General features: G+C 34.1%; 1 protein-coding gene across 2 annotated transcripts in view; it reads left to right on the top strand.

Annotated features, from left to right (window-relative positions):
* The window catches only part of LOC114330477 (calcium uniporter protein, mitochondrial), a 620,188-nt gene that overhangs the window by 67,980 nt on the left and 534,981 nt on the right, over positions 1-17,227 (top strand). For both annotated transcript variants that reach the window (XM_050662491.1, XM_050662490.1), the window contains exon 2: positions 8,600-8,765. In XM_050662491.1, coding sequence (XP_050518448.1) covers positions 8,600-8,765 — 166 coding nt within the window. The remainder of the gene's footprint in view (positions 1-8,599; positions 8,766-17,227) is intronic.

Genomic DNA, 17,227 nt, shown 5'->3' with positions numbered 1-17,227 from the left:
AGTTAATTATAATTACGTGAAAACAAAAAATAACCTCACCCCAATTTTTTGATATTATGTTTATGTGTCATCGATTAATTATATAATCCACAAAAATCGCAAAAATTTCGTGATGAACACCCTCATTTTATCATTTTCGTGCCGTCCGGCGTAGACTGGCAATAGATTTAGTTAATTATAATTACGTGAAAACAAAAAATAACCCCACCCGATTTTTTTGATATTATGTTTATGTGTCATCGATTAATTATATAATCCACAAAAATCGCAAAAATTTCGTGATGAACACCCTCATTTTATCATTTTCGTGCCGTCCGGCGTAGGCTGGCAATAGATTTAGTTAATTATAATTACGTGAAAACAAAAAATAACCCCACCCCATTGTTTTGATATTATGTTTATATGTCATCGATTAATTATATAATCCACAAAAATCGCAAAAATTTCGTGATGAACACCCTCATTTTATCATTTTCGTGCCGTCCGGCGTAGACTGGCAATAGATTTAGTTAATTATAATTACGTGAAAACAAAAAATAACCCCACCCCAATTTTTTGATGTTATGTTTATGTGTCATCGATTAATTATATAATCCACAAAAATCGCAAAAATTTCGTGACGAACACCGTCATTTTATCATTTCCGTGCCGTCCGGCGTAGGCTTTCAATAGATTTAGTTAATTATAATTACGTGAAAACAAAAAATAACCTCACCCCAATTTTTTGATATTATGTTTATGTGTCATCGATTAATTATATAATCCACAAAAATCGCAAAAATTTCGTGATGAACACCCTCATTTTATCATTTTCGTGCCGTCCGGCGTAGACTGGCAATAGATTTAGTTAATTATAATTACGTGAAAACAAAAAATAACCCCACCCGATTTTTTTGATATTATGTTTATGTGTCATCGATTAATTATATAATCCACAAAAATCGCAAAAATTTCCCCTTATTTTATCATTTTCTTGCCGTCCGGCGTAGGCAGGCAATAGATTTAGTTAATTATAATTACGTGAAAACAAAAAATAACCCCACCCCAATTTGTTGATATTATGTTTATGTGTCATCGATTAATTATATAATCCACAAAAATCGCAAAAATTTCGTGATGAACACCCTCATTTTATCATTTTCGTGCCGTCTGGCGTAGGCTGGCAATAGATTTAGTTAATTATAATTACGTGAAAACAAAAAATAACCCCACCCCAATTTTTTGATATTATGTTTATGTGTCATCGATTAATTATATAATCCACAAAAATCGCAAAAATTTTGTGATGAACACCCTCATTTTATCATTTTCGTGCCGTCCGGCGTAGTCTGGCAATAGATTTAGTTAATTATAATTACGTGAAAACAAAAAATAACCCCACCCCATTGTTTTGATATTATGTTTATATGTCATCGATTAATTATATCATCCACAAAAATCGCAAAAATTTTGTGATGAACACCCTCATTTTATCATTTTCGTGCCGTCCGGCGTAGGCTGGCAATAGATTTAGTTAATTATAATTACGTGAAAACAAAAAATAACCCCACCCCAATTTTTTGATGTTATGTTTATGTGTCATCGATTAATTATATAATCCACAAAAATCGCAAAAATTTCGTGACGAACACCGTCATTTTATCATTTCCGTGCCGTCCGGCGTAGGCTGGCAATAGATTTAGTTAATTATAATTACGTGAAAACAAAAAATAACCTCACCCCAATTTTTTGATATTATGTTTATGTGTCATCGATTAATTATATAATCCACAAAAATCGCAAAAATTTCGTGATGAACACCCTCATTTTATCATTTTCGTGCCGTCCGGCGTAGGCTGGCAATAGATTTAGTTAATTATAATTACGTGAAAACAAAAAATAACCCCACCCCATTTTTTTGATATTATGTTTATGTGTCATCGATTAATTATATAATCCACAAAAATCGCAAAAATTTCGTGATGAACACCCTCATTTTATCATTTTCGTGCCGTCTGGCGTAGGCTGGCAATAGACTTAGTTAATTATAATTACGTGAAAACAAAAAATAACCCCACCCCATTTTTTTGATATTATGTTTATGTGTCATCGATTAATTATATAATCCACAAAAATCGCAAAAATTTCGTGATGAACACCCTCATTTTATCATTTTCGTGCCGTCCGGCGTAGGCTGGCAATAGATTTAGTTAATTATAATTACGTGAAAACAAAAAATAACCCCACCCCAATTTTTTGATATTATGTTTATAAGTCATCGATTAATTATATAATCCACAAAAATCGCAAAAATTTCGTGATGAACACCCTCATTATATCATTTTCGTGCCGTCTGGCGTAGGCTGGCAATAGATTTAGTTAATTATAATTACTTGAAAACAAAAAATAACCCCACCCCAATTTTTTGATATTATGTTTATAAATCATCGATTAATTATATAATTCACAAAAATCGCAAAAATTTCGTGATGAACACCCTCATTTTATCATTTTCGTGCCGTCCGGCGTAGGCTGGCAATAGATTAAGTTAATTATAATTACGTGAAAACAAAAAATAACCCCACCCCAATTTTTTGACATTATGTTTATGTCATCGATTAATTATATAATCCAAAAAAATTGCAAAAATTTCGTGACGAACACCCTCATTTTATCATTTTCGTGCCGTCTGGCGTAGGCTGGCAATAGATTTAGTTAATTATAATTACTTGAAAACAAAAAATAACCCCACCCCAATTTTTTGATATTATGTTTATAAATCATCGATTAATTATATAATTCACAAAAATCGCAAAAATTTCGTGATGAACACCCTCATTTTATCATTTTCGTGCCGTCCGGCGTAGGCTGGCAATAGATTTAGTTAATTATAATTACGTGAAAACAAAAAATAAGCCCACCCCATTTTTTTGATATTATGTTTATGTGTCATCGATTAATTATATAATCCTCAAAAATCGCAAAAATTTCGTGATGAACACCCTCATTTTATCATTTTCGTGCCGTCTGGCGTAGGCTGGCAATAGATTTAGTTAATTATAATTACGTGAAAACAAAAAATAACCCCACCCCATTTTTTTGATATTATGTTTATGTATCATCGATTAATTATATAATCCACAAAAATCGCAAAAATTTCGTGACGAACACCCTCATTTTATCATTTTCGTGCCGTCCGGCGTAGGCTGGCAATAGATTTAGTTAATTATAATTACGTGAAAATAAAAAATAACCCCACCCCAATTTTTTGATATTATGTTTATGTATCATCGATTAATTATATAATCCACAAAAATCGCAAAAATTTCGTGATGAACACCCTCATTTTATCATTTTCGTGCCGTCCGGCGTAGGCTGGCAATAGATTTAGTTAATTATAATTACGTGAAAACAAAAAATAACCCCACCCCATTTTTTTGATATTATGTTTATGTGTCATCGATTAATTATATAATCCTCAAAAATCGCAAAAATTTCGTGATGAACACCCTCATTTTATCATTTTCGTGCCGTCTGGCGTAGGCTGGCAATAGATTTAGTTAATTATAATTACGTGAAAACAAAAAATAACCGCACCCCAATTTTTTGATATTATGTTTATGTGTCATCGATTAATTATATAATCCACAAAAATCGCAAAAATTTTGTGATGAACACCCTCATTTTATCATTTTCGTGCCGTCCGGCGTAGGCTGGCAATAGATTTAGTTAATTATAATTACGTGAAAACAAAAAATAACCCCACCCCATTTTTTTGACATTATGTTTATGTGTCATCGATTAATTATATAATCCAAAAAAATCGCAAAAATTTCGTGATGAACACCCTCATTTTATCATTTTCGTGCCGTCCGGCGTAGGCTGGCAATAGATTTAGTTAATTATAATTACGAGAAAACAAAAAATAACCCCACCCCAATTTTTTGATATTATGTTTATAAGTCATCGATTAATTATATAATTCACAAAAATCGCAAAAATTTCGTGATGAACACCCTCATTTTATCATTTTCGTGCCGTCCGGCGTAGGCTGGCAATAGATTTAGTTAATTATAATTACGTGAAAACAAAAAATAACCCCACCCCCATTTTTTTGATATTATGTTTATGTGTCATCGATTAATTATATAATCCTCAAAAATCGCAAAAATTTCGTGACGAACACCCTCATTTTATCATTTTCGTGCCGTCTGGCGTAGGCTGGCAATAGATTTAGTTAATTATAATTACGTGAAAACAAAAAATAACCCCACCCCAATTTTTTGATATTATGTTTATGTGTCATCGATTAATTATATAATCCACAAAAATCGCAAAAATTTTGTGATGAACACCCTCATTTTATCATTTTCGTGCCGTCCGGCGTAGGCTGGCAATAGATTTAGTTAATTATAATTACGTGAAAACAAAAAATAACCCCACCCCAATTTTTTGATGTTATGTTTATGTGTCATCGATTAATTATATAATCCACAAAAATCGCAAAAATTTCGTGACGAACACCGTCATTTTATCATTTCCGTGCCGTCCGGCGTAGGCTGGCAATAGATTTAGTTAATTATAATTACGTGAAAACAAAAAATAACCTCACCCCAATTTTTTGATATTATGTTTATGTGTCATCGATTAATTATATAATCCACAAAAATCGCAAAAATTTCGTGATGAACACCCTCATTTTATCATTTTCGTGCCGTCCGGCGTAGACTGGCAATAGATTTAGTTAATTATAATTACGTGAAAACAAAAAATAACCCCACCCGATTTTTTTGATATTATGTTTATGTGTCATCGATTAATTATATAATCCACAAAAATCGCAAAAATTTCCCTCATTTTATCATTTTCTTGCCGTCCGGCGTAGGCAGGCAATAGATTTAGTTAATTATAATTACGTGAAAACAAAAAATAACCCCACCCCAATTTTTTGATATTATGTTTATGTGTCATCGATTAATTATATAATCCACAAAAATCGCAAAAATTTCGTGATGAACACGAGTTTTATCATTTTCGTGCCGTGCGGTGTAGGCTGGCAATAGATTTAGTTAATTATAATTACGTGAAAACAAAAAATAACCCCACCCCAATTTTTTGATATTATGTTTATGTATCATCGAGTAATTATATAATCAACAAAAATCGCAAAAATTTCGTGATTTCGTCCAGCGTAGGCTGACAATAGATTTAGTTAATTATAATTACGTGAAAACAAAAAATAACCGCACCCTAATTTTTTGATATTATGTTTATGTATCATCGATTAATTATATAATCAACAAAAATCGCAAAAATTTCGTGGTGAACACCGTCATTTTATCATTTTCGTGCCGTCCGGCGTAGGCTGGCAATAGATTTAGTTAATTATAATTACGTGAAAACAAAAAATAACCCCACCCCAATTTTTTGATATTATGTTTATGTATCATCGATTAATTATATAATCCACAAAAATCGCAAAAATTTCGTGATGAACACCGTCATTTTATCATTTTCTTGCCGTCCGGCGTAGGCTGGCAATAGATTTAATTAATTATAATTACGTGAAAACAAAAAATAACCGCACCCCAATTTTTTGATATTATATTTATGTATCATCGATTAATTATATAATCCACAAAAATCGCAAAAATTTCGTGATGAACACCGTCATTTTATCGTTTTCGTGCCGTCCGACGTAGGCTGGCAATAGATTTAGTTAATTATAATTACGTGAAAACAAAAAATAACCCCACCCCAATATTTTGATATTATGTTTATGTATCATCGATTAATTATATAATCCACAAAAATCGCAAAAATTTCATGATGAACACCGTCATTTTATCATTTTCGTGCTGTCCGGCGTAGGCTGGCAATAGATTTAGTTAATTATAATTACGTGAAAATAAAAAATAACCCACCCCAATTTTTTTATCTTATGTTGATATATCATCGATTAATTATGTAATTCACAAAAATCTCAAAAATTTCGTGATGAACACATCAATTTTGTGACGTGCTGTACATGGGGCTCACGTAGTAGAACTTTTTGGGGTTGGGGTTAATTTATGGTGTGGTTTTAATGATATTTTAGTTGTAACACAAGTAACGAAGTATTTTTTATTGATTTTGTGAGGTGGTGTACGAGATTTTTCGAAATACAGTTTATTGCTGGAATCTATTGCTAACTTCACACAAGTTGTGAATTCGATGTAAATGTAAGAATTTATCTCCAAAATTGGGATCAAAGCAACTGGTTAATTAATGTGCTAGGGACGATTTAATTCGTATAATTGGAATATGGAATTGAAGTCAATTCGAAGGATAAACTCTGTCGAAGCACAGGAGTTGCCTAAATTAACCATAATTGAAGGTATTAAGAGTTAAGCAGAAGTTAAATTCTCGAAAATCGACACCACACTTTCCATATTTTCGTTATACAGGGTGTAACAAAAATACAGGTCATAAATTAAATCACATATTCTGGGACCAAAAATAGTTCGAATGAACCTAACTTACCTTAGTACAAATATGCACATAAAAAAAGTTACAGCCCTTTGAAGTTACAAAATGAAAATCGATTTTTTCGAATATATCGAAAACTATTGGAGATTTTTTATTGAAAATGGACATGTGTCATTCTTATGGCAGGAACATCTTAAAGAAAAATTATAGTGAAATTTGTGCACCCCATAAAAATTTTATGGGGATTTTGTTCCCTTAACCCCCCCCCCCCCAAACTTTTGTGTACGTCTCAATTAAATTATTATTGTGGTACCATTAGTTAAATTCAATATTATTAAAACTTTTTTGCCTCTTAGTATTTTCTCGATAAGGCAGTTTTTATCCAGTTGAGGCTTATTTTTCAATATGTTTACATAAAAATTGTATGGGGGTTTTGTTCTTTTAAACCCCCCAAATGTTTGTGTACGTTCCAATTAAAATATTACTGCGGTACCATTAGTTAAACACAGTGTTTTTAAAACTTTTTTGCTTCTTTGTATTTTTTCGAAAAGGCACCTTTTATCGAGATGTGACTTCTTTTTTAATATGGTTCAAAAAATCCCTAAAAATGTAAATCATAAATGTTCATATTATTACCAAGTCTCCATAATCGTACTTAACCATATACAAATATGTGGTGGATTTGACAAATATTCGAAATATCTCGATAAAAACTGACTTTTCAGAAAAGTACTAAGAGGCAAAAAAGTTTTAAAAACATTGTGTTTAACTAATGGTACTACAATAATAATTTAATTGGAACGTACACAAAAGTTTGGGGGGTTTAAAGGAACAGAACCCCCATAAACTTTTTATGGGGTTTCCAAATTTCACTTTAATTTTTTCTTAAGATGCTACTGTCATAAGAATGCCACATGTCCATTTTCAATAAAAAATCTCCAATAGTTTTCGATACGTTCGAAAAAATAGATTTTCATTTTTTAACTGAAAAGGGCTGTAACTTTTTTTATGTGCACATTTGTACTAAGGTAAGTTAGGTTCAATCGAATTATTTTTGGTCCCAGAATATGTGATTAAATTTATGACCTGTATTTTTGTTACACCCTGAATATCAAGGCCAAGAAATCACTTATTTCTAAGGATCGGTAGTAAAGGAATCACCTAGAACCTAGATCAGTAACAATAATTATTCGATATTGTCTGTACCATAAAGGCATGTACAGTCGCGGTCACTGAATAGTTTACACATTTATTTTTATATTGTAGTACTGTAAAATCGCAATGTAGTATTTACTAAATGTCAAATAGCTTGTCAAATATTTCGCGCGTATTGAAAACTAAAAAGCTATTAAACACGTCCAAAATGTCTATAGGCATTTGAATGACGCGCAAAACCAATAATTTTACCTGAATTTTATTCAAAAACCTTCTTTCTATAATTTCCATTTTGTTACATTTTGAAAAATAGATTTATTTTATTTTTACTTTTTAATTTTAATCAACCTATTCTGGGTCCGCCACTGGTAACGTCACTTTGACGTAAAACCTTTTTTGTGTCACTGTAAAACGTCACTTTGCGTTTAAACGAGGTAAAAATTCAAAAAGTTGGGATATATTCACTGGATATTAAAGGGTGTAAACTATTCAATGGTCACAGCTGTACATATAATATGAAATTATCAATATAATTCCAGTTTTGTGGACTGTATGTTTTTGGGTTGCTGGTTCAAGTGAACTTTTTGAGAGGTATTATGCTAATACATACAATATAAGTTCATACAAAATCTTACTTAAGGTCCTGTGCCACTGTTCGCGTTTGGATCAAACATATGCCGTTTTCACAAGCTGATTAACTGGTTGCCGAGATGTGTTGCCAAACGAAAGTTAACACACGAGAGAATGATTACTGTACATAATGTTTTTTTTTCGTACTGATATTTAGTCTAAAAGAAAGGGTCACATATTTTGCCTTCAAGCTGAGAAGGAAGTGAATGAGAACTCCCGTGTGCAGGTGACAATCGAAAGAGGATGATAGTGTGTTACTCTTATTACGTCTTAGACTTCATCTTCTATTGTTATGCTAGAACAAACATTTTACAAACCTTATATCCAGTTCCTACATCATTACTAATTTTGTCTTTTTTCTTTACAGGCAGTGTATGTTAGTACTGTGCGACACTTTAGGACACACTTTTCATCGAGTGTAGTGTTAAATTCTAGTAAAAAGGAAGAAACCGACCATAAAGGGTCCCAATCTTCTTCATCGTCTTCCTCATCCTCGGACAGCGACGGGGATAGTGATTCGGAATCAGAAGAAGGTAAGTAATCGCATTCATTTTTGTGCATGATTGATAAAAAATTTAGATTTAGACCCAATTTAGATTCTTAAGTTATTACCCTTCGAACCCTATTGAAGCTTATTACTCCTCGAACTTCCGCTTACAAACAGGGAAATAGCGAAAAATCTATAATTAAAATAAATGATCATGTAACTGCTGAAACTATGGTAATTGACAACGAATTCATAGGGCACATTTTACATAATAATTTTGAAATGGTTTGCTAAAATGTGCAATTTCGCAAAAGTATTTGTATTCATAAACTCACTTGCTTACTTTTTCGTATCCGGAAAACTAGAGCTTCTGAGCCCAGTATTGGCTGAACCGTTTAACCCATTAACGCCGAGAAAAAAATTTTTTGTTTTCGACAAAATTTATTAAATGTAACAATATTCTGTACAAAACGTAACAAGAAAATTTTTTGTAAATGAAACAATTATTGAGAAAAAAACTGTTCCCATATGGGACCACTAGGCGCGAACCCGGTAAATGTTCGTTAAGGGTTACTTGGTATGAACAGTGGCGGCTCGTCAGAGGAGGCAAGGGAGGCTCAGCCTCCCCATAAATTTTTTACACACTCTATACTGTTTTGTTTATCATGAATCGCGAAAACAACAATTACTCTCACTATTATACAACGTGTAAATTCCATATTATCACTAATTATCCATACGTACGGAGCATTAGCATTAGAACGCATGATCGCGTCTCAGTTTTATTACATATTATTGTAGGCAGGACCCTGGGTTATCCCGAGATGCACGAACGGAGCCGAGAAGCCCAGCATTCTCCGTTGCTAATGCTCCGTGCAGCGCAGCAGGCGTTTAAGGAGACCCGGTCTCCTAACAGTGGCATCTACGGCGCCATCACACGCTGCCCGGAGATATACCAAAGGAGGCAGTGTAGCTTCTCAGCTCCGTTGGGTGGTTGGGTGCGTCTCGGAACAACGAATTTTAGGGTCCTGACTAAAAATAATGAAAAATCTAAAAGTGCGAATTTTGTTATGAAATTTGGTATGTGGGATTATAATAATATTTGGAACATATATATAAATCGGTTTTAAAACGTCTTGCGACGTTGTCCGATGCCTAATTTCCATGACACTCTATCATCCCATTGGCCCTCTCTAAGATCTCTTGCGCTCATCGCCTTCGTTACTCCCTCTCTCCAAGATTTCTTGGGTCTTCCTCTCTTTCTGCGGTTTGGTGGTACCCATTGCATAATTATTTTAGGGAGTCTTGAGTTATCCATCCTCTGGACGTGTCCGTACCATATCAGCTGTTTTCTTTCTATGTCTGTTGTTAGAGAGCCGTCAACCCCCATTCGCTGTCTTATCTCATCATTACGTATTCTCTCTCTGCGTGACACTCCTACTGATCTTCTAAAAGCGTCCATTTCTACTGCCTCCAGTTTTCTTCTGTTGTTTTCGGTTATCTGCCAAGTTTCTGCTCCGTACAATAGACTGCTTTTAATAAGAGATTGGTAGATATTGTGTTTTCTTCTTTTTCCTATTTCATGATTCCACAGTACGCTGTTTAGACAACCTATTGTTTTTCTGGATTGTGTTATTCTTCTCTTTATTTCTTCATCATCTTTCCCCGTTGTGTCAAAAACGATTCCTAGATATGTGTAATGGTCGCAGGGCATGATGATTTCATTATTTTCTAATGTGATGTTCGATAGTTCGGTACCTATTTGCAGGTATTTTGTTTTTTCTGTATTAATTTCTAGTCCCCACTTTCTATATTCTTCTTGTAATTTCCTTGCCATGTACTCTAAATCATCTTTATCGTTTGCTATAACAACCTGGTCATCAGCAAACTGCAATGTATATAAGCAAATCTCTCCAAGGTATACGCCCATGCCTCTGCATTTTCGTTTCCACTCTTTCAATGCTTTTGCAACATATATTTTAAATAAGGTCGGTGATACACAGCACCCCTGACGTAGACCTTTATTAACCAGGAAGCTTTGCGATAATCTGTTTCCAGTTTTTATTTGTGATGTTGACCCTTCATACAAATTTCTTAAGGCTTTTATTAAGGTGACACTAATATTCGTCTGTCGTAACACGTTCCAGAGTTTGTTTACAGGAACTGTATCGTACGCCTTCTGCAAGTCAATAAACATGAGGTGGGTTTCTTGATTTGTGCTTAATTTTTTTCCTATTAGTTGTTTGAGGCAGAAGATATTATCAGTACAGCTTCTTCCTGTTCGAAAACCGGATTGTTCTTCTTCCTCTTGGTCTTTGTACTCCTTCTCAATGCGGTCTCTAATTATTCGTCCATACAAACGGCTGAATGTACTAGTCACTGATATCCCTCTATAGTTTTCACATTTAAGCTTATCTCCTTTCTTATGGATCGACGAAATATAAGCAATTTTCCACTCGTCGGGTACGGGAGAACCATTTATAAATTGATTTATGCACCAAGTGACGGTTTCAAACAATTTTTGTGATCCACATTTTATTAGTTCGGCTGGGATATCCCCTGGTCCTGGAGACCTACCGTTTTTCAGTTCTTTTATAGCTTTTCTAATTTCTGTCACTTGTATTGTTATATCTTCTCCTTCAATGTTAACCTCTGTTGGTGATTGAGTTAAGTATTCGTCCCTATTTTCTGTCAGTAATTCCCCATAGTACTTTTCCCATTTTTGTGTGGATATTAATTGAATGTTTGTGCTCTTCCTTTCGTTAGTTCTTATTTTATTGAGGAACTTCCATGTTTCTGTACATTTTCTGCCTCCCAGGTAGGTATTAATTTCCTGGCACTTCTTATCCCACATTTCTCTTTTTTATTACATTATTAATATTTGGAACAACTTGCTCAAATAACTTTTTCCGATATCTCTAACTCAAAGCAAAATATCGGTAATTTATCGTGTTTTTGAATTCGCAGTAGGCCGCGTTTAGAATTAAAAAAATTCAGTTGAGTATCTTAAACAATTTGAAGCTTCATTATGTATGGACTGCAAAACTTCAAATCTATTTATTTTGATATGCATAGGTATCTATTTACAAATAGATGGAATTGTTAACAAATAAACGATACAAACTTTGGTATTAATCTTTTACTATTAGACTTTTACTATTTTTAAAATGATGATATCATGAAATTATGAATTAGGATGATATTATGAAATGTAAATAAAAAATGGTCAAAAGATGGGGCCTTAAATTACATTTTTTTGGCGCATTTTTTTGCTAGTGCAAATTTGTCTAGATATTTTACAGTTAGGTATAGCCTCCCCTATTGTAAAAATCACGAGCCGCCACTGGGTATGAAAATTGCGAAACAGTCAATACAAAGGACCACATCATATTTGCAGCATATTGTTCTCCCTCGGCTTAAAAATTTAATGCGTGCGCATCTTCATCTTTGGTTTTCTGATACAGAAACCACAAAATGATTTAATCCCTCGTACCGAATATCTCCAATTCGAGAGTCACTTCTTGCAGCTGAACCCGGTAAATGTTCGTTAAGGGTTACTTGGTATGAAAATTGCGAAACAGTCCATACAAAGGACCACATCATATTTGCAGCACATTGTTCTCCCTCGGCTTAAAAATTTAATGCGTGCGCATCTTCATCTTTGGTTTTCTGATACAGAAACCACAAAATGATTTAATCCCTCGTACCGAATATCTCCAATTCGAGAGTCACTTCTTGCAGCTGCGGACACTCTTCCTGGTGCTTTCGGTGGGATTTTATATATTATTGGATACATTTGGATAATATCCCGCGTAAATTCCAATTGGTTAATGTTACGACCAGATTTTCTATATAACTTGCATGCATTTTTAATGTTCGCGTCCACTACGTATGTAAAAATAGGACAATACAATTTTTTTTTGGAACGGATTCCAATTCCATAACAAGATAGATCGCTATCCATCAAATCAGTACGACCTATATTATTATTGTATTTTGAAAACAATACTTTTGGCCTCGGAACAACAATGTTTTTTTTTCTCCTGTCTTGAAAACCTTTTAAGAGGTCTAGTTGCTGTAATCTAAAAAGTTCTGAAGGGCATGAAACCAGCGTACTTTGAGTAATCAGACTCTAGAAAATCATACACTGTAGAAACCAAATCCCTTTCTCTGCAAAAATCTGTATTTTACTGCAGCGTGAACATATATAGACCTCCATCAGTTGGCGCAGATGGAATTGCTCTGCTAGTACGGGGTGGATCTAAGTAGTTTTTTCTACGATCGTGTCTTCAGCAGTGCCTTCGATTCTAGTATCATTCGAAAATGCAATTTACGCACCTGAAGACAGCTGGTTTCGATTTCGATTATCAATAAAACCCGCCTGTCAAAATGTTAGTATCTGGAGATTCTATGTAAACGGCAGAAACATCATTATTACTTTCGTTTTCCTCAAAAGCTATATCGAGATATTTTTTCAAAGAAATTCCTCTAAAAATAAGAAAAGTTAAAAAGAATAGTGACAACAACATATCCAGCAAATCGCCTAGCGGTTCCATTTGGGAACACCCATATTTTGGGCCTATTTACGAAAAAACCAAAAGATGAAGTATTATGAAAACCTGTACAAGTTATTTATTAAAGTTTGTAGAACATCTTTTGAAAACAAAAACGGGGATAATACTGCAAAAAAAATAATAAATAAAACACTTACACGAAACGAATGTCCATGTTTTGGCACAAACAAATCCACCGTAAATTCAAAAATTTATTACACTGGAAAATAGGTATAAAACTAAATTTGGGTTGTTCATTCAAGAAGAGGTAACCTTGAGCTACAAATAGGCCGAATCTCTCTGCTAAATTTTACCTAAAAATATGGCAAATAGACTCCGATGCGTACGCAATTTTTTGGCTCCATATGGTACCCGTAGGCGTTAATGGGTTAAGAACCGGCGTAGCATCAACCAAGTCAAACCTTATTAAATGGGTCTGTTGACAGGAAATGACGAGTGTGGCCGCGGAGCAATACAGAACATGGAACATCTACTAACCTGCCCAAAACTGCTCGCATAGATGCGCTGTCGATGACTCGTGACAGGAAACCAACTAGCATTGAACTAGCCAACCAACTAGCATTGAAAGTTGGCGTTGGTTGATCATTGGCGTATAGGTTGAAAAGTATAAGTTCTAGTACGCTACCCTCAACCAAGCCGTTTGTTTGTGTTCGGCAGCGACTCTTTTCCCCTTCAAGGCTCACGTAGAATCATCTATTTTGCAGTAGCCATTCCACTATTTTGAGTGAAGAATGACGTAGACTTCCTGTAGCAGGTTTCTATGGTCGACGGTGTCGTACGCGGTGCTTAGGTCGACGAGAGCTAGGACTGTTATCATTTTTTCTTCAAATACGTGTTCGATGTGTTCCGTCAGCCGCTGGATAACTTGGTTGGAGCAGGTCTTCACAGATCTGAAACCGGCTTGTTATGGTACGATTTTTGAGCCAACCACTGTCTCTATGCGGTTTAGGATGTCGTTCATACAGCTTTTTATGTAGGTGACAGAGAAGCCATATAGAGCTGTAACTCTTTAGCATTTCTAAATCTTTCCCAGGTTTTAGTATAGCTATGACTTTTGCTTTCTTCCACAGTTTAAGTTTTTGGAATGTCGTTCGGCAATTATTGAACAAGCACAGGATCCAGCTTTTTGCCACGGATCCAAAATATTTGATTTGCTCCACTCATCGACTCCTGACACTTTCCCATTTTTGAGTGAATTCCGTTCTTTTATGGTAAAAGGTGTGTCATAGTACTGTTACAAAACTGACTTGACTTTTCTATGATCTTTTAGGCACTAATGTTTAATTTTAATTGACTACAACTGACTACAATTGACTACAACAAATCTACTAATTTATTTATTACACCAAATCTACTAATTTATCTAATTACAAATTCAAAAGTACACCGACGGTTTCAAATTCAAAACTGACTTACTAATTCCAAAAACCCCTATTTATACATTATTACAATGTTCCAGAATAAGAAACATTATTACGGAAGAATTCATCTTCTTCTAGAATAACAATCGAAGGGTTATTTACATAAATATCAAATAAGCATTTTCTAGAATGAAAAATAAATATCGAGGTGTGTACTTGTTAAAAAAGTCCCCCTTTTAAATGCATTCACAAACACATAAATCAAATTCGGCAAACAAAAAAAAAGGTCTGTTAAATTAAGTATAATAAATAGGCAAGAAGCTGAAAACAGTCGGGTGACAAAATTATGTCACAGTACCTTTTTTCGGTTGTTGCCGAGCGGTTGATTCCTTTTGTTTTGAGTATGGTGTTATGTTTGGCATTAAGAAGTAGTTGGTGGGCTATCTGGTTGAGCTCAACATTCGAAAGCGCTTCGCTCACCTTTGGGTCACCGTTTAGTTTTCTTATTAGGTTTCAAGTGGTCTTGCTGCTGTGAGACATATCCATGCGCTCGACGGTTTCTATCGATTTTTTCTGTCGATCTTCGCTCAGTGCTGTCATAAGAGCACTGCCACAGTCTATTGTGTACTCGTTGAATGGGTCTTTGTTGAGTAGTTTTTCATACCTGTTTAATGTACTTTTGAAGACATCTGGTAGACCAGGTATGCACTGTTTCCTGCAACCTCTTGATATGCTGCCTAGCAAGCAAGCAAACTGCTATCTTGCAGCCTCTGCAATATCTCTACGAAGGTTAGGTAGTTTTCAGATGTTGGATCTAGGGCTTCGAGTTCGGTACCCAAAGTACTCAGTCCAGGTGGCCTTTTTGGAGCTGAATCGTCTTCGGAAGAGTATCTGCGTTGTTTTGATGGTTGCATAAATTTGGACACCTATTGGCCTATGTTGAGTTTTAGCACTTACAAAGCAATTATATCGGGGATGGAGTCGCGTTTCCAGATTTTGCTGCTAAACGAACATCGCAGCTTTGTTTCGTGTATTAGGGAGAGTCGGTTGATCTCTGCTCATTCTTCCAGCAGCTGCTGTTTGCATCGGTTTTATTATAGTCCCATGACTTACTGTGATCGTTGAAATCTGTTAATTACTACGAACTGGATTTCCTGTTTCTTAAAGTTTTCCGGCGTTTTAGTCCGTTCTTTAACGGTAAAATATTGCAAAATCTCTAAATTTTAAAGAACCGCTTGGATTAACATGAAATTTGGCATACACATAGCTAACAAGTCAAAGAAAAAAAATGATATTGTGCCGATATGTGCTTTTGCCCTGGGGGTGGTTTTCACCCCCTCTTGGGGGTGAAAAAATATTCGCCCAAATAAAGTCAGGAAATGGATAAACTGGCTAATTTTAAGTAACTTTTGTCCTATAGAGTTTTTTTCACTAAGTCAATACTTTTCGAGTTATTTAGCAGTGAATATGTTCATTTTTTCAACAAAATAAGTTCGGTTCGGTCTTTTAGACGGTTTTTCGCAAATAACTCAAACAGTAAGTATTTTGTTGAAAAAACATTCTGAGCAAAAATATAGCCTGTAAAATAAAAAATGGTGTATATATCACGTCTCTATACCTAGTAGAAGCAGAGTTATAGCTAATGAAAAATAGGTTCATATTCGTCAAATTCCAAATGGAATACTTTAACGTGAAATAACCAAAAATGAAGCACATTTCGGGGAAAACTCATTACAACTTATTTAAACTGTTTAAAAAAAAGCTTCATTTTTGTTTTATAAAAAAAATTTCTAGCATCAAAATTAAACAAGTTACGCTCAAAATAAAGTTAGTCCCTTTTGGTTTTGGTAAAAAAATCGAGAAAATCACCCCCTAATTAGTATCTTAAATGAACTTAATCGTTACGACTTCACAAGTTTCTTGACTCATGTATATATTGTTTATATGATCTGTAAGTTTCATCGGTTCAAAGTCCGTATTATTGAAAGGGCTGTAGTTAAAAGGGGTTGAACGAGTCACTGAAAACGAATATATGCAAATTTAGAAACACCAAATCTTAATCAATTTTGTCTAACAGAAAAACAAAAAATACATGATATTCAGAAAAGCAAATCTGACTTTTTTTTGTTTTTCGACGTTTTTGGTGTCTCTAATAATTTTTAAGTTATTTTGAAAATAAGGAAATTTTTCAAAATTTAAATTTTTAAAAATTTTACTTTGAAACCAAATTTTTTCAAAAATATGCACTTTGAATCGATGAAACTTATAGATAGTCCAGAAAGCCACTGCGCATCCGCTAGGAAAAATATTCTAATTCGGATTTTTTGCACAATATTATTCAAAAAGGACCACTTTTAACAAATTTGCATGTTGCCAGGACCAAAAGTTGGTCAAACATTTTTTAAACGTTTTTTTTTGTTTTTTCCCTAAAATTATTTTTTTTGCATGGAACAAAATTTTTTAAGGTTTTTTGGATCATTCCAAACAGAAAAGGTCTTTAGTGACTTTTCTCTAAAGTTGATAGTTTTTGACATACAAGCGATTAAAAATTGAAAAATTGCGAAATCGGCCAT

This window comes from Diabrotica virgifera, chromosome 9 (assembly GCF_917563875.1).
Source record: "Diabrotica virgifera virgifera chromosome 9, PGI_DIABVI_V3a".
Classification (NCBI taxonomy): domain Eukaryota; kingdom Metazoa; phylum Arthropoda; class Insecta; order Coleoptera; family Chrysomelidae; genus Diabrotica; species Diabrotica virgifera.
Note: the sequence above shows the minus strand (reverse complement) of the source record. Positions and strands in the feature narration are given on the sequence as shown.